The sequence below is a fragment of the Mustelus asterias genome, chromosome 9 (assembly GCF_964213995.1).
Source record: "Mustelus asterias chromosome 9, sMusAst1.hap1.1, whole genome shotgun sequence".
NCBI lineage: Eukaryota > Metazoa > Chordata > Chondrichthyes > Carcharhiniformes > Triakidae > Mustelus > Mustelus asterias.
The window spans coordinates 27,490,606-27,515,078 of record NC_135809.1 but is presented as its reverse complement, the minus strand read 5'-3'; the positions used below and the strand labels follow the sequence as shown (position 1 = coordinate 27,515,078).

Below are 24,473 nucleotides of genomic sequence, written 5' to 3'. Positions count from 1 at the left end.
ACATCGACACGCTGACAATTATCTGTTACTGATGAATGACCCTCAACAGTTTCATGAATTCGAAGGACATAGCATGAATGGAGACAGAGGTTTTCATTGCAAAATAATTCTAATGGTGACAGGAACGATCTTATACCTAAATGGATGCTTTAGTCTTTAATATTAAGAAATACCAATAACTTTGTTAGATCAAATTATTCACTTTAACTTTAAAATGATTAAGAGGGCAAACTTTCAAATGAGGATGGTTTTACTTTTACTTGCTGAGTTAGAATATGCTTGTTCCCCTGCAGTCTGCCTAACTTTGTCCCAATAAGTAATTTTTCAAATTCTTTTCTTGACTTTGAGAATTTTCTATGTCAGTGTACTAATTTTACTCATTACCAGTAAATAAATAAAATATTTTAAATGTGTATATTTTATAACTAGTGGGAGTCATTTTAAGATAATGCAATGCTGATTTCCCTTCGTAAGCCTTTGCAAATGTTATCTGAAGGAGCAAAATGGTGCAATTTTGGTTTTAAGATTTAGAGTGATTTTACAGTCAAGAGCAATCACATTCTTAATAGCTGCACTCAGTCGAAAGAGAAACATTATTGTTCCTTTCTCCAAGACAAGATCAAGGATCCGGTGGGTCTGGGGAGGACACTAGTAAGTATCATTTAATACCATCATATACAGAATTGCCTTCCATTAATGTAGTGTACAACAGCCAATTGCAAGGCTAGGTGCAAGGCTAGTAAATTGAGGGAGAGAAAAAACAAATTTAATTAGTGCCTTTCACATCGCAGGATATCGCAAAGCATTTCACATTTGGGACACGCATCTCCAATTTCTCTGGTAAGTAGGATGAATATATACAAAAGGTGATTGCACGACTCCATATAATGACTTTACTGTTGTTCCCCTGAATTAAAAGAAAATGGAACTTGTAGGGGGAGGTGGTGGTGTAGTGGTAATGATAACTGACTAGTAATCTAGAGGCCCAGCCAATGCGCTGGAGACAATGGGCTCAAATTCTATCTCGGCAGCTGGTGGAATTTAAATTCAATTAATAAAGTTAGTCTTCAGTGATGGTCACCATGATAATCACTGATTGTCGGAAAAACCCATCTGGTTTCCTTTAGGGAAGGAAATCTGCCATCCTTACTTGGGCTGGCCTACATGTGACTCCAAACCCACAGCAATGTGATTGACTATTAACTGTCCTCAGTCCAAGGGCAACCAGGGATGGAAATAAATGCTGGTCTTGCCAGCGACACCCATTTCTCATGAAAGAATAAAGAAACTTATATGGCATCATTTCTTTGGGATGCCTCAAACGTGCTTCACAGCCATGTAATTACTTTTGAAGTGCAGTATTACGTAGGAAAATATGGCAGTCAACCCTTCCACAAAAACAGAAGTTAATCTCACTAATTCATGGGAAAAATCCCATTTTGGAATCTTTCAAGTCCCTCTGAATAAGACGACAGTTCCATGTTCTATCTAAATAACAGCATTTCCAACAATGCAGCATTCGCTCACTAGTTACCTTTTTGGAGCAACAGTTGTAACAGAGGTTGGTGTTGAGATGAATGACAAACTGCTGCAAAATATAATCTGACTACTCAGTATGGCACTTGTTTTTAGAACAGCCACTGCGCTGTTAGAAAAGTATCTGCAAAGTAGTTAGCCATTTCATTACTTTTTTTATTACCTGCAATCAAAATTGTCCAGTGAAGGTAACTGGGCAACCTGTAGGTCTTCTGGCTGCATCTCACAAACAGCTTCCAAAATTTTCCTTTGGTCATCTGGATCAGTAATGTTAATCTGCATAAAGATTCAAATGTCTATAATTTAGACTCAGACAAGGATAAATTTAGAAATTTTCATAGTTTTCTACAAATTTACCATTGACGATTAAATGTATTTTCATGTTTCATCGGAATCCGTAAGCAACAACGAACACTGTGTGTAAAGCCATTCACATGCAAATAATTTTATAATTACCTTTATTCAAAATAATACACCTTCTGCATACTTTTGGCAATTTGCAGTTATAAGTCATAATTTCTCAATGGGGTGATAAACAAACAAACCTAATGGGCGGAATTTTACAAGAATGATTCTAAGTGCCCAACCAATGTGAAAATGGGAGAGTTCCTGATCTGTTTTTTGGATGAGCTTTCATGTCCAATCTTACAGACTTAGACATTGAAAAATAGTCGAGACCATTTCTCACTGCTGCAAGCAGTGGGCTGGGCTTAATTCACCAGCCAGCCTGCAGAGGGGGCTATTGTGCATGCGCGGACCTCTGATTCTGCACATGTGCAATTCCAACAGCAACGGTCTGACAGACAGAGAGCGAGCTGTCAGGCCCCTGCTGCTGGAGCCTGGCTGAACCAACCCCCCACAGCTGTGGAGGCCTGAGGCCGATCGCAAGCCCCATACCGCACGGGCATATAGCCCCCACTGCCCAGACCGATCACACCCAACCCCCCCAGCCCCCAATCCGATCGTGATGCAGAGCGGCAATGGCCACCTCTCCCTCCCCTAGCGGGCTGCCCCTTCAGACCCTGTCCCCACAAGCCTCACCCACCATAGGCCTCAGCCCCTGGCACTGCCCAAGGGGCACCCCCCCCCTTGCCCTTAGCCTCCCCAGGGCACCTCAATGGCCTTCAGTGAGGCCAACATGACTGTTCCCCACTCATGGGGAGCAGGTACTTTCCTTGCTGGAGAGGACCTCGCCCAGCAAGGCTGCAAGGGCAAGTGAGCCTGAACGATTCAGTGCCGGGCTCGCTGATGCTATATAAAGTAGCATTACAATAAATTAATTTATTCAGCCTCTCGTCCATTTCCAGCGAGAGGCTGACCGCATCGGAAATCCGACTCTCATAAGATTGCATGAGCCCCGAAATCGGGTGTGATCAGATTTCTTGGCTCGCTCTGCCCATCGATGGGCGGGGCAAGCTGGTAAAATCCTGGCCAGTGTTTGTATTTAGGAAATTTGATTCTCACCCTGGGTTATCAGATTTAACCATGTTTTTTTCCCTTCAGCTTCTGCACTGTGAAGTGGATTCTTCATTGACGATTTCAATCTTCAAATTAACTGTGCTTTTTCTCCCTTCTCTGGAATCACTGCCCTTTTGTCCGCTCTAAAACTCTGCCTTCTTGCCGATTCTCCTGCCCATGTTCAAGGTCAACCCTTCAACCATGCCATCTTCAGTGGCTCCGGTGCACGATATCTGCAGTGTGTGCCATCAACAAGATGTACTGCAGCAACTGACCAAGGTTTCTCCCACAGCATCTCTTACTCTACTCTAGCAAGGACAATAACAGCACATGGGAACACCAACCACCACCCCCCAGCAGTGACTCTGAAGGTGATAATAGCCCTGAACCTTTATGCCACAGGATCATTCCAGGGGTCAGTGGGTGATCTCTGCTGAGTCTCTCAATCCGCTGTAGAAATCTGCATCAATTTGGTTACAGTGCACTGTTCCCAAGGATGAACACCATCATTCAGTTCAAGTAGTCGGAGGTTTCATCGTAAAAGTAGAATCTGAGATAATTCGGAGAGCCATTGGGTGCATGCATGTGCCCATCAAGGCACCAGCGGAGGAGCCAGGTGCCTTTATGAATAAAAAGAGATTCCACTCTCTAAACGTGCAGATTGTGTATGCCCATTAGCATGAGATACTGCAGGTTTGTGCCGGGTAACCAGAAGCTGCCATTGTGCCTGCATCCTGCGTCATTCCCCGGTGCCAAGACTCTTCATTGTATCGGCTGGTTGCTGGGAGACAAAGGCTATCCACTAAAAAGTTGGCTGATGACAACGCCGGCTCCTACAGAGGAGAGCTACAACCGCAGTCATGCCTCCTCAAGGGCAATAATTGAGAGGATAATAGACATACTCAAGATGAGGTATTGCTGCCTGGACTGCTCAGGGGGTCACTGAAACAGCTTCTGGAACATGTCTCTCTTATAGTAGTCTGCTGCGCCCTAAACAATCTGGCTCTCTCAAGGTCCCTTTGGAGGATGAGTCCAAGGTTGCTGTTCTAGAGACTGCAGCCGCAGAATCGAGCGCTAAGCCTGAGGAGCAGCCTGATCAGAGCTGGAGTTAGGAGCCGGATCCAGCACTGAATTTGCTTATGGGAGTCAGAGAGGCCTTGATTCAGAGGACTTTCCATTAGGACTCCAAAGCCAGGATACTGTCACCTAACTGCTCTGTGCTCATGAAGCCCTCCAGTCACCCTCCCCTATGTCTGAAGTAAACTTCTCATCACAGTCGACGTGTTGCGCACGATTCCCAGGCCTCCTCCCTAACAAGTGCAACAAGGACACTAAGGCCATTTGACAGAATCCCACATTTTAAGTGAAGTGTGAGATATACATACACCATTACACACGTGTTAATGAAAAATGATTCACCCGTGAAACCTCTTCTGTGACTTAAATTTCCTCTTACGAGTGCTACATCTTGCTGCTTCCCCTTTGCCAGCAGCTGTATTGGAGGAAGGCTGCTGACTCTGATGCCCTGTGAGCCTACCACAATAACATATATTCAGGTACCCGTCACATTGTGGGACTTCACCCTTACTTACATTCCAGCCATCTTGTCTGATCACATGCAATCTTTATCAGCACAGGAATATGTGCAAGGTTAAGCTCAGGATTTCACAGTCATGAGCCCCAAACAAGTGCTGTCACACACAAACATATCTCTCCAGTTACAAATGGAATCAATACTCACCCTGGAAGAGCACAGGTCATTGGACCTCTTTCTGAACTGCATCAAAGTCCTTCGAACTACATCATGGCCACTGAACTAAGTGCTAAGTGCGGTGGCCTCCTCTTGCCGTCATGAAACAGCAATATCTCCCGACATCCACTCACAGCTTCCAGTAAAATCATCTGAAAAGCCAGGGGCCAACTAACTCCGGCCATTTCCATCCCACCTAGCACAAGTTCTGATCCAAAAGACTTATTCCAGCCACACTTTACAGCATAGGATATCAGTACAGCAGTCTGTCCCCTGGAAAATCTCAACACCCCTCTGATGCAGATTCACTATCCACCCCCGTAGCAGTGCTGAGCCTCTATCAGTGCGTGATTCACAATGGTTGAGAGTTAATCAGCAAAGAAAACATCGTGAACTTAATGTTGGAAGCTAATTGCAGGTGGGAGCAGATTTCACATCTGCTTCCAGACCCGCCAATCATGCTCGCTGGACAAGCCTAAAATACAAGACATGGGGGTGCAGAGATACCCTACTACATTTGGGAAGGGCAGGAGAAAAATGCTGAAATTTCCTTTAGAAGATTAAACAAGGTACAGTACATTATAGATCTTTGGAACACAAGTTCATTCGACCAAATAGCTTTTTATGGTCAATATTTCCTAAACCCTCATTGTTATGATTGCTGAAATGATTCAAATGCAGTTGAAAGGTGACAAGAAACATTCAAACAGAATAAAGTTTACCACTCAAAAGTGTGCTGAAAGCATAGCTTTTTCACTTTTCAAATGTATATGGAATTGAGAGTAATTTTCTCCATTAGACTGTTGAACGAACGATTATTTGTGGTATTAGAAACAGCATCAAGACACGGTGTGAGCTTAATGAGTCGATTCTGTCAAATCATAAACTGTAGAGTCTTGACTAGTTTATGGGCTGTTAGTCACAATCAGACAGCTTAATGACTTCAGTACAATGCAAGCCAGTATTTTCAGACCCAAGTATAGAAGTGTGTACAGTTTCCAACACAATTTTTGGTGAACAGAGTATATAATGGTGGGAAATTACTTATGTTTATTTAATACCTAACATGACATTTAAAGTTATTGAGTGATAGGTTAATGCTCACAGATGTACAGGCAAGACATCGTCAAAACATAAAACCCCTTCCTATCCCCCAAATCAACTGAGCATTTAGCACACCAGAGAACATTCTACCTGAAAATTAAAAACCCTTCTGTAAAGGAAGGCTTGGAAAGTTCAACTCTTTAAAAAGAAACATAAAATATAAGCTTTTCAGGTGGTTTACAACTTTTGGGTTACCTGACTATGCTGCCACAGTGGGGTGGGGGGAAGAAGGGCTGTGGGCATCAATGCAAGATTTGTTAAACATGCTATGACGGAGCTAAATATTGTTTTTTTTTACAGGATAAATTGTTAGAACAGCAGAGCCAGGAGATCTGGATCAGAATTCAATCAGGACACCTGAAAGAGTAGGCTAGTGACAATAAAAAAATAGCTTTTAAAAATGAATCTAATCATGGCCGTCGTTCTGTGCGCTCATGGGATGTAAAATAAAATGGTTTAACAGTTTGCATTAAACTTCTTCTCAGAGAAATTGAAAATGAGAAAGACACAAATGCACTGTTCACAGCATAAGGGGATACTAGTGTTATGCCCTGTATTACACTATTGTACAAGTAGCTATTGACAAAAAGAAATACAAGGCAAAGCTACAATCACTTGTTCCTTTTATATAATATTCAAATACCCGGATGAAGGACAAAGACACAGTGAAGGATACTGTCAAAGGATGAGAATTCCAGACTTTGACCCAGTGACAGTTAAGGAACGCCATTATAGCTTCAAGTCAGGATGGCGTACGACTTAGAAGGGAACTTGCATGTGGTGGTGTTCCAATGCGTCTGCTGTCATGGTCTTTCTAGGTGGTAGAGGTCGTGGGCTTGTTGGTGTTGTCAAACAAGTCTTGCCTTAACAGGGATCCTGTATATGGCACCGATGAAGAAAATTCCCTTGTACACATTTCAGGGATTCCTTGCCTGATTTGCCCTTTAAATTGTTACTATGAAACTATCAAATGTCCCATAACCTGTTCAAGGGAAGACATGGGAGATCACATGGTACACCACCCAGCTGGGACAGGACAAGTTTCTCACTCTATCCTTGTTCTAACGTTTTTCCATCTAATACCTGATGATTTGCTTTCAATATTTTTAAGGCTGTCCCACCCATTTCACTGATGTGATTATATTTGGAGAGTTGACTATTTTCCATTCAATGCCAACAATCTCTCACTTTTGTGGAGAGAGAATAGAGCCAATGTTTCCAGTCTGGATGAGCTCAGCTCTGACGAAGGGTCATCCAGACTCGAATCATCGGCTCTATTCTCTCTCCACAGATGCTGTCAGACCTGCTGAGATTTTCCAGCATTTTCTGCTTTTGTCTCATATTCCAGCATCCGCAGTATTTTGCTTTAATCGCTCACTTTTGTCCACCTGAGTAAGACTTTCTATTTTACTCTGTTAGGTTTTTTGATTAACAAGCAACTTTCAGAATTTTTCACTCAAATAATATAAATGGCTTTCTTGTAAGCTTCTCATAGCAAATAAAGTTCATAGCGTTCATGCTGATCATACTGATCACAGCTGCTCCTTTTTATAAGTGACATCCTAATAGGATGGTACCGCAAATTAATTAAGTGATTCGTGGCTTAAATATTGGAAAGTTGCACAATGGCACTGTTACAACAAAAATGTTGGTGTATTCCTAGTGAAAGACCATTGCAAACCTGGATAAAAGCTTGTGAATAAGATCAAGAAGCAGAATGGTGCCAGATATTTTTGTTCCCTACTATGGCGGATGTCATAGATATACCCATTGTGGCATGGATTCCTATTGTTCAAATGTTAATAAGGGAACTGTCCCCTTATCATAGGGTCAATGTGTTCAAATTGATAAATGTTAAAATACTTCACTTGGAAGATTATTTAAAAGATCACAAAACTCTTAATTCTAAATCAAATTTCTTTTTTGATGAAACCGAAATAATAATTACACTGGTAATAAGGAGAAATCAAGCTTTTATTAGTCCTGTAGTATGAAGATATATGATTACTATAGTTCTTTAACTAAAAGATATTTAAAGAAACGGTGAGCAAACCTTTTCAAGGTCCTCTTTCCCCATGGTCAGAAGTCCTCTGAAAGATATATCATTCGCCTACAGGAGTAATAATAAAATGCACTTTAAAAAGTCAGTATATTTTTACATATGCTCTGTTTTATGGATATGATTTTAAACCCCAGTGGAGGGACAGTAACATGCAACTATATTATACAGTACCAATTTAACAGCTTGTAAAACAATCATAATCCTTTCCATAGTGAATTAATCCTAAACTCTATCTTCTATTATAGCCTAACAAACTGTATAGATTAGATACTTCTTTAGGTTTAAGAAGTTATTGCAAACATTTCACAAATCAACTTCTATGTTGGTCTCAGTTGGATTTCTATTGTGCAAGTGGTAAAAGACCTAAAGTTTGAAAAGCTATCCCCCATAACAAAATTACTTTTTGTTTCGCATTTTTAAAACTAGGCTAGCCTGTACTTGAGAACACATAAAATGTTTGACATTTATTCAAAATAAAGATAAAAATCACAAAAGCAAGGTAGCAGTACTGGATATTTAATAGATAACTCAGTGGCTATACAAAGTGCCAATGTTAATGTAAATATTTTTAGCTATCAAGAAAATGAACAAACTCACCTCAAATAATCCCTGCAAGTGTTCAAGCTCAAGTCCAGATAGAAACAGTTCTACATCACCAAAGTTTGAAGTTGAACTATAAAAATTCATCAAATCTTTTAATATACTGCAGGAAAGAGCATAATGGTTAAAACAAAAAATCTTTACATAATTCAAAATAACATGGGGTCCTATGTACAGGATTTCAGAAATACATTACATCTGATTGGCCCTGACACCCAGCATTTATGACATTATCAGTCTGTAGTGATGCTATTAATCCTCATGAGTACATCTGATGCCTTTGCCACCCTAGGTGCTTCCTCCAAGTGGTGTTCAAAGTGGGGAGTATTTATTCATCAGCTGAGTGGGGTGTTATACGTAGTAATCAGCAAGAGGTTTCCTTGCCCATGTTTTATCTGATGTCCCGCAATGTGATGGGTACCTGAATATACATTGTTGTTGTGGTAGGCTCACAGGGCATCAGAGTCAGCAGCCTGATGTCATGAGACTTCATGTTGTCCGGGGCCAATTCAATGTTAGAGCTCACTAAATAAACTGAACTCTTGTTGAACATCTCGACGTTATATGCTTGATAATCTTATACATTTTTACTGTTGTTCTTCATTTCTGGTGATTTTGCTGGACAATACTGATCACTTTTTATTAAGTGAAAGAAACAAAAATTAAGTACATAATATACAAGTCGAAAACTCAGCAAACTGACTAATCTGGGCCTCATGACTCCGGACAACATGAAGTTTCATGACATCTGGTAAAACATGGGCAAGGAAACCTTCTGCTGATTACGACATACAACACCCCACTCAGCTGGTAAGTAAGTATGCCCCATGCTGAACATCACTTGGAGGAAGCAACTAGGATGGCAAAGGCACAGGATGTACTCGAATGGCTCAATAGCATCACTACAGACTGATAATGCTGAGTCCTAAAGGACATACTGAGTCTGAAGCAGGTGGTGAGGGAACCAACCAGAGGGAAAAAAATACTTGACCTCATCCTGGCCAACCTGCCTGCTGCAGATGCATCTACCCATGACAATGTTGATAGGCGTGACTACCGCACAGTTCTTGTGGAGACAAAGCCGCTCTTCACATTGAGGCTACCCTCCATCATTGCTGTGTAACAACCACTGTGCTAAGAGGGATAGATTTTGCACACATCTAGTAACTCAAGACAGGGCATCCATGAGCCGCTGTGGGCCATCAGAAGCAGAACTGCGCTCAACCACAATTTGTAACTTCATGACCCAGTGTATCCACAAATCCACCACTGCCACCAAGCCAAAGAATCAACCCTGGTTCAATGAAGAGTACAGGAGGGAATGCCAGGAGCAGCACCAGGCATACCTAAAAATGAAGCATCAACCTGGTGAAGCTACAACACAAGACAACTCGCATGCCAAATTGTACAAGCAGCAAGCAATAGACAGAGTTAAGTGATCCGACAATCAACAGGTCAAATCTGCAGTCCTCCCAGCTGTGAATGGTGGTGGACAATTAAACAACTCAGTGGAGGTCGAGGTTCCACAAATATTCCAATCCTTAATGATGGAGGTGCCCAGCACATCCATGCAAAAGACATGGTTCAAACATTTGCAGCCATTTCCAGCCACAAGTGTTGAGTGGATGGTCCATCTCAGTCGGCCTCCTCTGGAGGTTCCCAGCATCACAGATGCCAGTCTTCAGCCAATCTGTTCACTCCATATGACATCAAGAAACAACTGAAGGCATTGGATACTGCAAAGGCTATGGGCCCTGGCAATATTCGCTTACGCTCCAAGAACTTGCCACGCCCCTAGTAAGCACTTGCGGTACAGCTGTAACACTGGCATCTATCCAACAATGTGGAAAATTGCCTAGGTATGTCCTGTACACAAAAAGCAGGACAAATCCAACCCAGCCAATTACCGCCCAATCAGTCTACTCTCAATCATCAGTAAAGTGATGGAAGGGGTCATCAAATTGCATTTGCATAACAATAACCTGCTCATAAACGCTAGGTTTGGGTTCTGCTTGGGTTACTCAGTTCCTGACCTCAATACAGTCTTGATCATACATGGACAAAAGAGCTGAACACCAGAGGTGAGGTGAGAGTGACTGCCCTTGACATCAAGGCAGCATTTGACCCAGTATATGCTATCAAGGAACCCTAGCAAAACCAGAGTCAACGGGTATTGGAGGAAATCTCGCCCCAGGGCCAGGTTGGAGTAAAAGATGACGATTGTGGTTGTTGGAGTTCAATCATCTCAGTTCCAGGAAGTCATTGCAGGAGCTTCTGTGTAGTGTCCTCGGCCCAAACATCTTCAGGGGCTTCAACTATGATTTTCCTTCCATCATAAGGTCAGAAGTGGGGATGTTCGCTGATGATTGCATAATGTTTAGCACTATTCATGGCTCCTCATATGGTGAAGTAGTCCATGTCCAAATGCAGCAAGACCTGGATAATATCTAGGCTTGGGCTGACAAGTGGCAAGTAACATTCATGCCACATTAGTATCAGGCAATGACCATCTCCAACAGGAGAGAATCAAACCATCAGCCCTTGACATTCAATGGCATTACCATTGCTGAATCCCCCACTATCAACATCCTGAAGTTACCATTGATCAGAAACTGAACTGGACTGATCAGCCAACACAAGATGGAACTGTGAATGGTGAGGAGGGTGTTAAGAAGCTTCATGGTAATTTAGACAAGTTTTGTGAGTGGACGAATACATGGCAGGTGCATATAATGTGGATAAGTGTGAAGTAATCTACTTAAAAGAGAATGGTAGCGTATTATTTAAATGGTGATAAATTGGGAAATGTTTACACACATGTATTTGTGTCCTTGTACACCAGTCACTGAAAGCAAGCATGCAGATGCAGTAAGCAGTTAAGAAACAAAATCATACATTGGCCTTCATTGCAAGACAACTTGAGCACAGGAGCAAGGATATCTTACTGCAGTTTTACAGGGCCTTGATGAGATCAGACTTAAGAGTAGTGTGTGCAGTTTTAATCTTCTCACCCAAGAAAGGATATACTCACCATAGAGGTAGTGCAGCAAAGTTCACCAGACAGGTTCCTGGATTGGCAGGATTGTCGTGGGAAGAGAGATTGGGTCGACTAGGCCTGTGTTCACTGAAGTTTAGAAGAATAAGGGAATTGCATTGAAACATTTAAAATTCTGACAGGGCTGCACTAACTGGATGCAGGGATGATGTTTCTCCTGGTTGGGGGGCTCTAGAAAAACGGGTCATAGTCTCAGGATACAGGGTATGCCATTCAGGACTGAGATGAGGAGAAACCACTTTATTCAGAGGGTGGTGAACTTGTAAACTCTTTACCACAGAAAGCTGTGGAGGCCAAGTCACTGAATATATTTAAGAAGGGAACAGATAAATTTCTAGACTCTAAAGGCATCAAGGGGTACGAGAGGAGAAAGTGGGAGTAAGGTGTTGAGAAAGATAATTGGACATGATCATATTGAATGGCAGAACAGGCTCGAAGCACCCTCGCCCTGCTCCTATTTTCTATATAAAAACCGTGGTCATAAGAGCAGATCAGGGCAAGAAATCTTGTGACAAGTAACTCACCCCCTGACTCCCCAAAAGCAAGTTCACAATCTACAAGGCACAAGTCAGGAGTGTGATGGAATACTGTGCACGTGCCTGGAAGAGTGCAGCTCCAACAAAACTCAAGAAGTTCAAAACCATCCAGGAAAAAGCACCCTGCTTGATTGGCACCCTGTCTACAAACATTCCCTCCATCCCACTACCGATGTATGGTGACGGCAGCAGTGTGCACAAGATGCTCTGCATGAACTCGCCAAGACTGTTCAGACAGCTCCCCCTAAGCATACAACCTCCACCACCAAGGAGGACAAGGGTTGCAGATGCATGGGAACACCACCATCACCATTACCTGCAACCACTGCATCGCCTGCAACTACTGCATTATTCAATATTCCAGGGAGATTAAAATGGAGTAAGTGAATATTTCCCTTTATATTAAGTAGTCATCATTTAGAACCATTTCCATGCAACAATTTCTTCTAGCTCTGTGTTTTAAATTGACAAATATTTAGTCAGACACAATTATTAAAATTGTTAAAGAGTACGATAGGAAAATACAGAATTCAACAAATTCTTATGAAGTAATACAAATCAAAACATTACCAGCATAATTTTTAACAAGATACTGAATATTGTTTATTACCAGAATCTGGTGTTCTTTCCTGCATTAGAATGACTTGTGAAGTGTTTGAAAATCACCTCCTCTTTAGATACATTCTGCAGTTTTCTCAATAAAGATGAATTTGAAGTCACTGAGAGTAATGATGCTAACTGAAGGGAGAAAAAACAAACTAAAAAATGTTTTTGCTTTATTATAGTGAAACAAACAGCGATCTTTATTATATATCATTTGTTATTCGTGGTCCGCATGTGCATCTCTGAACAACCAGTTTTAAATTTGAAAATTGTGTTTAAATTTGTAATAGACTATTTTAGCAAAAACATAGCCAACTACACTAGCTTCCATATTGCATACCTATTAAGCACAGACAATAACAAAATTAAATATAACACAGAAGTATATTCTGTGTTTTTCATTTTGTTTTCTCCAACCCAAGTGTCAGTGGTAATCCTATAGAATTCACTTACTGACTTATGCAGTTGCACTACGTAACTTTCAACCAGGAGTTTTAATTATTAATGCTGAGCCCAGTCAAGCATCAGCAACTCAAATTGGGCAGGCACTGCACTTGGGCATCAGTTTTCTCTTATTCTGGGGTACTGGACTTGGTTTGATCTGATATTTGTCCATTCAAAATGACATTCAGTTGCTTAACTAATTATTGTCCTTTCGGAACCAATTTTATTCTTCAGTTGGTTCTTACAATCCAATATGATACTAAATAGAGCGCTAAAAGTACTGCTACATCACCTGTAAAGTCAGCTAACACAATCTTGATAACCTAATTTGTTCTGAGAAATTGTTAAAAACTACAGATTCAATTCCATTTATCCTGCTTACCTGTGAATGATGATTTTTCTCAGCAATATCAGCTGCCACCTCTCCGTTTTTGGTCTTCAAAGTTTTATCAGCTCCTAACTCAATTAATTTCAGCACTGTACTTTGGTGGCCTTGACTTGACGCCCATGTCAGTGCCTAAATGTTATCGGGAAGAAAAGGCTATTTTAGAGGCTGCACAAAATTTTCCAAGTCATTACAAGCTTTACATCAAATCACTGCAGCTATCATACCTATAATACTTCCACAAAGTAGGCAAAAAATCCTATCAAGGAATGAGACACGTCAATATAATAATTCCCTCTGTAAAATTAATCCACAGACTATAATGTTTCCATAACCTGGTAATGTTCTGGCCAGAATTTAGCCACACCCTCTCTTCCCCAAGCAAAATGCGTTTAGGACGAGGTAACTTCCAAATGGCTTTGTTACAATGCAGTCAAGCAGAGAGTTCAGTTACTTTCAATCAAAGATATTTTTCAAATATTAGTGCAAACAATGAAACTTGACCGAAGTTGCTTACTGTATAGCCATTTTCATCCTGGATATTTATTTCTGTTCCATGAGCCATCAGCAGTGCAATAGTCTGAGTATGTCCTTCTCTAGCTGCGTACATCAGTGGGGACATCTGATTCCTGAAAGGAGAACAAAACCAGTAAACCTGTAATCAAAGCACACATTTCTAAAACATTATTACCACAGATGCACTTCATTAAAAAAATGTACATTTAACACAGAACTGCACCTGCATTAATTAATACCTTTTTATATGGGAAACATTTAAAACTCAATGTAATCACTCATTAACAATGATTCAACCATAGTATTTCTTGGAGAACTTATACAGTACGTAAGTTTTTAGTCGTGGTGGCAAAAGTTAGTGAAATTAAATCCTTGCTTTAAGCACAAGAGTTGAAGCTCCAGTGAGAAACAGCACACCAGAAAAGCAATCAAGGGACCAATTTTACCATTGTGTCACGCCTGTTTTTGGGTGCGAAAACTTGGTAAAGTCGGGCATGAGGCGATTAGCGCGATCCACACCCACGTTCGTGCAGATGCCCACTTTACCAAGGCCCGAAATTGGCCGCGATCTGACCTGTGCCCGAAATGGGTGCAATGGCGATTTAAATGTATTTGCATGCATTTAAACTGAATGGGCTGCCCGCCCAACTTTGCCAGCACTTCCCCCTTTACCATTGCGTTTGCCCGTCCAGATTCAGCACGAAACAGACATGCTCAGCAAAGGTCTGTTCTGGGCACTCCAGCTTCTAAAGAGGTAAGTTCAGAGCTTCCAACGGCTCTCTAACTCAGATCGGTGGTGGAGGGGAAGGGAGATGGGCCAGATCATTCTCTGGTGAGGGGAGTGGGGAAGAGGAGGGAGGCCCGATCGTTCTCTGGTGGAGGGGGAGGGAGGCAGGTCAGATGTATCTCTGGTTGTGGCGGGGGGGGGAATGCCCGATCATTCTCTGGTCGGGAGAGGGGAGGGAGGCCAGATGGTTTTCTGGCGGATGGGGGGGGGGGGGGGTGGAAGGAGGCCCAATCATTCTCTGGTTTGGTGGTGGTGGTGGTTGGGGGGGGGGGGGGGGGGGGGGATGGATCTCGGGCCGGGGGGGGGGCAGGGGCATAGGGGGTCCACTGCCACTCTCCAGGCAATCGGTGGGGAGGGGGGGGGGGGATGAAGGGGGGCAGGGGGTCACGATCCGTCTGGGTAGCGGGGGATGGATAAGGGGGACAGTTCTGTTGTGGGGGTGGGGCGATATCTGTGGGGGTCGCCGCTCCCAGGCCGCTTTATCCACTTTTTACAACCTGGGAGCGATGTGACAGGAGCGCGTTTTTCAAATTTTATTTCACTGCGAATGCGCAGTTGAAGGCTCCAATCGGAGCAGCAACGTTTCAGACGCGATAAGCCCCGCCCACAGCACGATTCAGACTCGCGATTTGTTTTTCAGGCTAAGTGCGTATGGGAGCGTCTGAGAACAGGTTTCCAAGTCGGATCTGAATTGCGCCCAGATTCAGCACTTAGAATCAAAATGGTAAAATCGGGCCCCAAATGAACGATGCACAGGCTTAATTCCAGGCCTGTAAATTCCATTGGAGTGGCAATGGAATTGGACTGCTGCTCTGCTCATTAGAGTTATGAGTCAGGTCAGGCTTTGGGGAGAGGTGCGGGGGACGGGGTGCAACATGGTTTTAATTCTTCTATTTCTGGATAACTGCTATTTTAACACAGTTGACAACCATCTAAAGTCTGTGACTTTAAAAAAAAAATCACATTTTTAAATGGTTCCCAGTGCAGTACAACTGCCCTTCCCCTGCCAGACAATCAGTTCACAAAAATATACAAGAGCAAATAGTAAATTCTATGGTGTTTAATTTTTGGACAGTTGGCACCTTCGTAACAAAAATATGGTTACAATTACATGGAAGTAAACTAAAACCACAGACTGTAGTGACCGGAGTCACAGTAGTGTGAGCTTGTGTTCAAGTGAAGCACAATCATGAAAGATAAAATTGGCGTAACACTTCAATAACAGAATGAAAAGTGGCCATTCTCCAGGTAGCCAAACTGGTTAAAGCAATGAGTACCTGAGTCAGACTGAACCATCTTTGACGCAGTTAGTTGAACTCAGTAGGATTCGTGAAAGAAGCTACTATCGGTTTCAGCAACCCAGGTTAGAAAGGTCAATCTTTACTGCAAGTCCATATGTATAGGCATTGAGAGAGATCAGGATCAGGATGCCAAACGGTAACCCATACAGACAGAATGGTACCCAGGAACAGGAGAGAACCAGCACAGATGGAAAGAAAAATAAAGAAAAGAAAAATGAAAAATGGCTCGGGGGCAGGATTTTATGGTCTCGCTCGTGTTGAAACCGTAGAATCCTGCCCAAGGTCAACAGACCTTTCCATGGTCCGCCCCTCGCCCGCTTCGATTCCTGTGGCGGGTGGGCAGTAAAGTCCCAGCCCTGAGTTTGATGCGTTTCTGTCACAAAATAAATTGTATTTATAGCAGTTGCACATTTAGATTGTTAACCTACCATCTTGAAGCTATCTGGTTAAAGTATGGCAGTCAAAGTTTATTAGGCATTTAGAGGCGATTGGAATTTAAACTGCTTATTTTAACCTTGTGTAATTGATTTAATTGTGTGGCCTCATCCATAAACCAGCATGCAATACTAGGCACCCTTACTTCAAAATGACGAATAGATTGGAAACTGGAGGATAGTTACAAGGATAATTCTGAAATATAACTTTTTATTGTTTGCTTACCTATGGAGTATTTGCCTAGAAATGATATTCCTTTGGTTTTGGAAAACAGCTAACACCTCTGTCATATTCAGCGTTTAACATCATGCAACAAGTTCCTTTTAATGTGTTGTACTTACCCAGAGGTTATATAATCGGCACACTGAAGACACCAACAACTTGTATTGCTATAGAGCATTTAACTCAATCAAATGTCCCAAGGAGCTTCACAAGAGCATTATAAAACAAAAATTGACCATTAGCCACATAAGGAGACATCAGGTCAGATAACCAAAAATTTTGTCAATGACATAGGTTTTAAGGACTGGAGGAGATAAGAGAGAGAGAGAGGGAGGGGCAATGCCATGGAGGGATTTGACAAGGTTGAAAATTTTTAAAATCAAGACATTTCTTGATAGGGAGCTAATGTAGGTCAATGAGCACAGGAATGACACGTGAATGGCACTTGCTGTGAATTGAAGGGCGCAACAACAAATCTTGATGGTGGCATGAATGAGGTTGGAAACTCATCTCAGGGTCAAATGCAACATTACGGTTGCAAACAGACTTGCATCATCTCAGACTGTTGCCGGGGGAGGGCTAGATTCAGTAGTCAGGGAAGTGAGTTTAGAGAGCAGGGACCAAAAACAATGGTTTCAATATTCCCAACATTTAATTGGAGGACATTTCTGCTTACCCAGTTGGATAAGCAGTCTAATAGTTTAGCAACAGTGGAGGAGTCAAGAATTGGCAGTAAGAAACAACTGGGTGTCAGCAGCATTAATGTGAAAACTAACACTGCTTTTGGGTGAGAATTAGGAGGTGGCCCAGGATAGATCCTTGGGGAACATCAGAGCTAACAGTGCAGGAGCAGGAAGGGAAGCCATTGCAAGTGGTTTCCTGGCCACAATTAAATAGGGAAGAATGGAACCAGGGTAGAGTGGTCTCCCCCAGCTGAAAAGCAGTGGAGAGGCTCTGGAAGAGAATTGTGTGGTCAACTGCATTGAAGGCAAGCAGGACAAGGAGGGAAAATTTACCTTTGTAACAATCACATAGGATGACATTTGCGACTTTGATAAGAGCTGCTTTGGTCGTGTGGGAACAGCAGAAACCCAACTGAAGGCATTTAAACATGGAGCTCCAGGAAGATGGACACGCATTTGGGAGATGGGGACATATTCAAGAATAAGAAAAAAAGATGGAGACGGGACAGTAGTATCACCTCTCTTTTTTAAGAGAGGCGATAACAGCAGATTTAAGGGGAGAGTGACAAAATCTGAGGTAAGAAAGAATCATGAACTCTCACATGGGGACCAGGAGGGAGGTGTTGCATGGTAAGCAGTTTAATGAGAATACAATTGAAGGGGCAGGAGATGGGTCTCATGGACAAGATGAGCTCAGAGAGGGAATGAGGGGAAACAGGTGAGAAACTGAAGCAAGATGTGAGGTTAAGGTTGGGTTTGGGAAATGGGACCATTGTAGGAAGCTCAAACAGTTGAGCTACTGGAGAGGAGGGATGCAGCAGAGGCAACTGGTTGGATGGTCTCAACTTTAATGACAAAAAGGTCAATGGGTTTCTTGCAGTTAAAGGTGAGGGTGCAGGGAACAGAGAGAAGATATGATTTGTAATTGAGAAAATAAACTGTGGGTTACCTTCGTATTCCAGGATGATCCTGGAATAGTGAGCAGTTTCAGCTGATGGGAGGATCTCCAAGTGCTTTATACAGTCCAGAAAAGTCTGGAAGTGGAATGCTCTCCTTCATTGGCAGAGCTATAGAATATTAAAGGCGAAATTCTGGATGAGGCAACAACTGGAGTACAGTGTGCAGTTTTTGTCACTATTTTACAGGAAGGATGTAATTTTTCTGGAGAGAGTACAGAAGACATTTACAAGAATGTTGCCAGGGTTAGAAAAGTATAGCTATGAGGAGAGATTGGATAGGCTGAGGTTATTTTCCTTGGAACAAAGAAAGCTGAGGGGTGACTTGATAGCGGTACAAAATTATGAGAGGAAAGAGATAGAGTAGACAGGAAAAAATTGTTTCCCTTGATGAAGAATTCTAGAACCAAGAGACATAGATTCAAGATAAGTGCCAGTAGATGTAAAGGGAACATAAGAAAGAATCACTTTATACAGAGGGTGGTGTGTGTCTAGAACTCACTATTGGAGTTGGTGGTGGAGGCAGAGACCCTAAACTCTTAAAAAGTGCCTAGATCTGCACCTTAAGTGCTATAAGATACAGTGTATGGGCCGCGTGCAGGAAGGTGGTATTAAAAAAGGTGCCTGGGTGTTGTTGGGCTGACATGGACAAGAACGGCTAAATGGCCTCCTTCTGTGCTGTAAATTTTCTACAGTTCTAAGTCTGCGCTACAGGGACTTAAGGGAATGGAGATCAGGACCAAACCGCAGGGCGAGACAGAGTAATAGCTTTATTGAGGATTGGGACATTAGATGTGGTGGTGAGGCCAGTATCAGTAGCTTCAGAAATGCTGTGGTGAATGGAAGGCCAGAAGGTAAACAGTTGGAATTTCAAATAGTTGTAAGTGAATTTGGGCGATAGTATTTCCAGTATAGATACATGAGGAGCTAGGATTGGGACATGGAAGAGGGATGTAAGTAGAGAGTGATACAAGAAAGTGATAAGAGATGGCCTTCTCTGTAATTGGTATGGGGCTAGCAAGAGCTTGGAAAATGCTTTTGAAGGTGGCTTGACTAGTTGATGCAGTGCATTTCGTATGTGGTACACTTTGCTGCTACTGTGCGTGTCAGTGGTAGAGGGGTTGAATGCTTAATATAGTTGATGGGATGCCAATCAAGCTGGCTGCTTTGTCCTGGATGGCACTGAGCTTTGAGAGTTGTTGGTGCTGTGCTTATCTAGGCAAGTGGAGAATTTTACATCATATCCCTGACTTGTGCCTTGTAGGTGGTGGACAGGCTTTGAGAGTCAGGAACTGAATTACTCGCCACAGAATTCCCAGCCTCTGATCTGTTTGTAGTATTTATATGGCTAGTACAGTTAAGTTTCTGGTCAATGATAAACCCCAGGATGTTGATAGTGGGGGATTCAGTAATGGTAATGTCATCGAATGTCAACAGGAGGGAGATGGTTAGATTCTCTCATTTGAGATGGCCACTGCCTGGTATTTGTGTGGCATGAATGTTACACCCTATTTATCAGCCCAAGCTTGAATGTTGTCCAGGTCTTGCTTCACAAAAGACACCGATTGCTTCAGTAGCTAAGAAGTCACAAATGGTGTGAAAGATTGTGCAATCATCGGTGAACGTTCATTCTCCTGACCTTATCATGAAGGGAATGTAATTGATAAAGCAGCTGGAGATGGTTGGATATACGACACTACACTTAGGAACTCCTGCAGCAATGTTCTGGGACTGAAATGACTGACCTCCAACAATTACATCCATCTTCCTTTGTGCTAGGTATGACTCCAAATGGTAGAGCGGTTTCCCCGATTCTCACCAACTTCAGTTTTGCTAGGGCTCTTTAATGCCACATTCAGTCAAAGGCTGCCTTGATGTCAATGGCAGTCAATTCTCAGTCAACTCTGGAATTCAGCACTTTTGTCCATGTTTGGCCCAATGCTGTAATGAGGTTAGGAGCTGGCTGTCCATGGTAGAGCCCAAACTGAGCACCAGTGTGCAGATTATTATTGTGCAAGTGCTGATTACTGGCACTGTTGATGACACCTTCCACCACATTGCTAAAGATTGGGTGATAATTGGATTTGTCCTTATTGTGGCTAGGGCATAGCTGGGTATTTTTCCACACTGTCAGCCTGAAACTATCCAAAGTCATCAATCTACAAGTCTCATATACCTTTAACTTTTATTGGACTCTAAAATGATTCCTCAATCTATCCTTTACTCTAACTTATTTATGTATATGTGTGAACTTTGAGTGTGTTATGTGAAAGTCAGAGATTTTTTATTACTTTTACTTAGGGCTGGGTGTTAAGTACAATAAATATTATTCACTTGACTTAAGGAAACCCATCCACGTGTCTTTCACAGTCACAGCATGTAAACAGTTAAACACTTAATGAATTGGCAAACATATCCTTTTTAAAAAATACCTGTTGGAATCAAAGATCCCTCTCCCCTCACCTACCCCTCCTCACCGAAGCTTAATACAGAGAAACCTGTTAGTCAACAGGATATAGGTACAAGATAATAAGGAGGATGCTGCTAGAGCTGCTAAAGTTTATCAGTACTGTATTTTTACTTTGATAATAGGAAGGAGACCGCATGAAGCATCAATGGAGTTATCGGAGTTTGGAGACAGGTGAAGCGTGAGAGATCCAGGAGTGATTTGAAGGTAGAATATTGGTCTTTTCCAGGTGTTTATCAGGGTTCATAAGGTATGATTGGAGGATGGGGTTTGAACTAAAAGACAGAAGCCATTTCAACAGTTAACTTGAGGCGTGGGATAAAGTGTACCCACTGTTAGAATCAGAAGAACATTAACAGCAGCTCTGAAGTCAATTCAGCCTGATAAAACTCTGAAAATTGTGTTCAAGTGAACAATAGCACCCAAATAACTTATGAAAGCAATAATCCCGAGATAACCTTTAATGGTAATGGCAGTAGCCAGATTTGATTTTGTCTGTTCACTGGTTCAAGGTTCCTGAATACCCAAACACATCAAATTCACCATGGCAAGCGGTGGGTGAAAGGGTGATTATGGTCCAAAGTGGTTCTGATATGTTTACATCGTATTAAAGTACAGAACTACAATGTATTAAAGGTTGCTACCACCAGAGGTCTTCTCTGAGCTTGAGTCAAAGCTTTTCAAAATATATATGGGTATGTGCTTGTTTCTGTAGTACTTCAAAATGATTTGAAAGCTTATTATCATTTCAGAAATCCTCCCTCCTATAACCTTCCTTTTAGAGAGAGCCAAAACAATTTTGCAAAAAGGAGGTTATACAGATAATGAGTAGTGCAGGAGGACATTTACAAGGCTGATTTCTGAAAGTGAGGGGATGGAGCATATAAATATGTATGCAAAATGAGCGAACTTCAAAATTAGATATTGAAGGATTTTAACTCCCATAGAATACTAGGTTATTGGAGAGACTCAGCCCACTGGCTCCTTTAAAGAATATCTGTTTTACAGCAGCATTGAAGGATGCAAAATCAAGAAGGGACGTATAGTCCAACACTGTGTAAAGAACTGATTCAGTAAGGTGACTGTGGATGACAAGATTAAATGGCAACAGGCTCTAGGAATAATTTACTTACTTGGTGGGTCCCGACACAGAGGCTTATGGCGCCTAATGTTTTATTTCCCAGCACCAGAGCCACGATACCCATTGATGGGCGGGGAGAACCGGTAAAATTCTGGCGTAATCCTGCACAATTAATTTTCCTGCTTTAATCATCTCTCTGCTGCAAGCATATAAAAAATTGCTTCTGGCCAACACCATGCCGAGTTTTATAATTAGAGAAGGATAGTAACCTTGGACCTCTTTCCACAATGCAGTTTATAGCTATAAATGTTCCATACCTGCTCAAGGTATTTGGATTTGCATTTCTGGACAACAGCAACTCTGTACACTTTACCACTTTTTCTTCTGACTCATTACTAGCACAGGCTGCCATCAATACTGTATACTGATCTATGGAATTAAAACACAAAATGTATTACTGTAAAAAGGGAAACTACCAAGAGGAAATACATAAAATATGAAATGAATAAGGAAAGGGATATTAACAATTTGATGCAAATGTGAAAATTACCTATGCAGTAGATAATTAAGATAGTGCTACCTATTGCTTGCACCAATATGAATTGCTGATTAAATTTCAATCTTCAAGCAAAATATATAAAGCTACATATTTATTAAATAAATGTGATATTGATGTGTTGAAAAATTAAGTAATGCAAGTGTGATGAAATGTAGCGACTTAGGCACCCCCAAACAAATTCAATATGCAACATTTTGTTAAATCAAAACTATCAGAACTGTTCAATAAGTTTTAGTTGGTTTAGCAAAATGTAAAAAAGGTCATTTTAAAATAGAACAAAGAACAATACAGCACAGGAACAGGCCCTTCGGCCCTCCAAGACTGCGCCGCTCCCTGGTCCAAACTAGACCATTCTTTTGTATCCCTCCATTCCTACTCCGTTCATGTGGCTATCTAGATAAGTCTTAAACGTTCCCAGTGTGCCCGCCTCCACCACCTTGCCTGGCAGCGCATTCCAGGCCCCCACTACCCTCTGTATAAAATATGTCCTTCTGATATCCATGTTAAACCTCCCCCCCTCACCTTGAACCTATGATCCCTCGTGAACGTCACCACCGACCTGGGAAAAAGCTTCCCACCGTTCACCCTATCTATGCCTTTCATAATTTTATACACCTCTATTAGGTCACCCCTCATCCTCCGTCTTCCCAGTGAGAACAACCCCAGTTTACCCAATCTCTCCTCATAACTAAGCCCCTCCATACCAGGCAACATCCTGGTAAACCTCCTCTGCACTCGTTCTAAAGCCTCCACGTCCTTCTGGTAGTGTGGCGACCAGAACTGGACGCAGTATTCCAAATGCGGCCGAACCAACGTTCTATACATCTGCAACATCAGACCCCAACTTTTATACTCTATGTCCCGTCCTATAAAGGCAAGCATGCCATATGCCTTCTTCACCACCTTCTCCACCGGTGACGTCACCTTCAAGGATCTGTGGACTTGCACACCCAGGTCCCTCTGCGTATCTACTCCCTTTATGATTCTGCCATTTATCGTATAGCTCCCCCTACATTCTTGGACACACGCATCTCCATTAAGGATGGTCACCTCAGCACCTCACTGTACCGCAAGCCCACGGATAACCTCATGATGCTCCACTTCTCCAGCTTCCACCCTAAACACGTAAAAGAAGCCATCCCCTACGGACAAGCCCTCCGAATACACAGGATCTGCTCGGATGAGGAGGATCGCAACAGACACCTCCAGACGCTGAAAGGTGCCCTCATAAGAACAGGATATGGCGCTCGACTCATCGATCAACAGTTCCGACGTGCCACAGTGAAAAACCGCACCGACCTCCTCAGAAGACAAACACGGGACACGGTGGACAGAGTACCCTTCGTCGTCCAGTACTTCCCCGGAGCGGAGAAGCTACGGCATCTCCTCCGGAGCCTTCAACATGTCATTGATGAAGACGAACATCTCGCCAAGGCCATCCCCACACTCCCACTTCTTGCCTTCAAACAACCACACAACCTCAAACAGACCATTGTCCGCAGCAAACTACCCAGCCTTAAGGAGAACAGTGACCACGACACCACACAACCCTGCCACAGCAACCTCTGCAAGACGTGCCGGATCATCAACACGGATGCCATCATCTCACGTGAGAACACCATCTACCAGGTACATGGTACCTAATCTTGCAACTCGGCCAACGTTGTCTGCCTGATACGCTGCAAGAAAGGATGTCCCGAGGCATGGTACATTGGGGAAACCATGCAGACGCTACGACAACAGATGAATGAACACCGCTCGACAATCACCAGGCAAGACTGTTCTCTTCCTGTGGGGGAGCACTTCAGCAGTCACGGGCATTCAGCCTTGGATCTTCAGGTAAGCGTTCTCCAAGGCGGCCTTCACGACACACGACAGCGCAGAGTCACTGAGCAGAAACTGATAGCCAAGTTCCGCACACATGAGGACGGTC

General features: G+C 42.6%; 1 protein-coding gene across 2 annotated transcripts in view; it reads right to left on the bottom strand.

Annotated features, from left to right (window-relative positions):
- asz1 (ankyrin repeat, SAM and basic leucine zipper domain containing 1) overlaps positions 1-24,473 on the bottom strand; it is a 76,358-nt gene that overhangs the window by 20,297 nt on the left and 31,588 nt on the right. For both annotated transcript variants that reach the window (XM_078221165.1, XM_078221166.1), the window contains 7 exons: positions 22,299-22,410; positions 14,051-14,162; positions 13,531-13,665; positions 12,712-12,839; positions 8,508-8,583; positions 7,902-7,958; positions 1,700-1,812 (listed from right to left, as the gene is read on the bottom strand). In XM_078221165.1, coding sequence (XP_078077291.1) covers positions 1,700-1,812; positions 7,902-7,958; positions 8,508-8,583; positions 12,712-12,839; positions 13,531-13,665; positions 14,051-14,162; positions 22,299-22,410 — 733 coding nt within the window. The remainder of the gene's footprint in view (positions 1-1,699; positions 1,813-7,901; positions 7,959-8,507; positions 8,584-12,711; positions 12,840-13,530; positions 13,666-14,050; positions 14,163-22,298; positions 22,411-24,473) is intronic.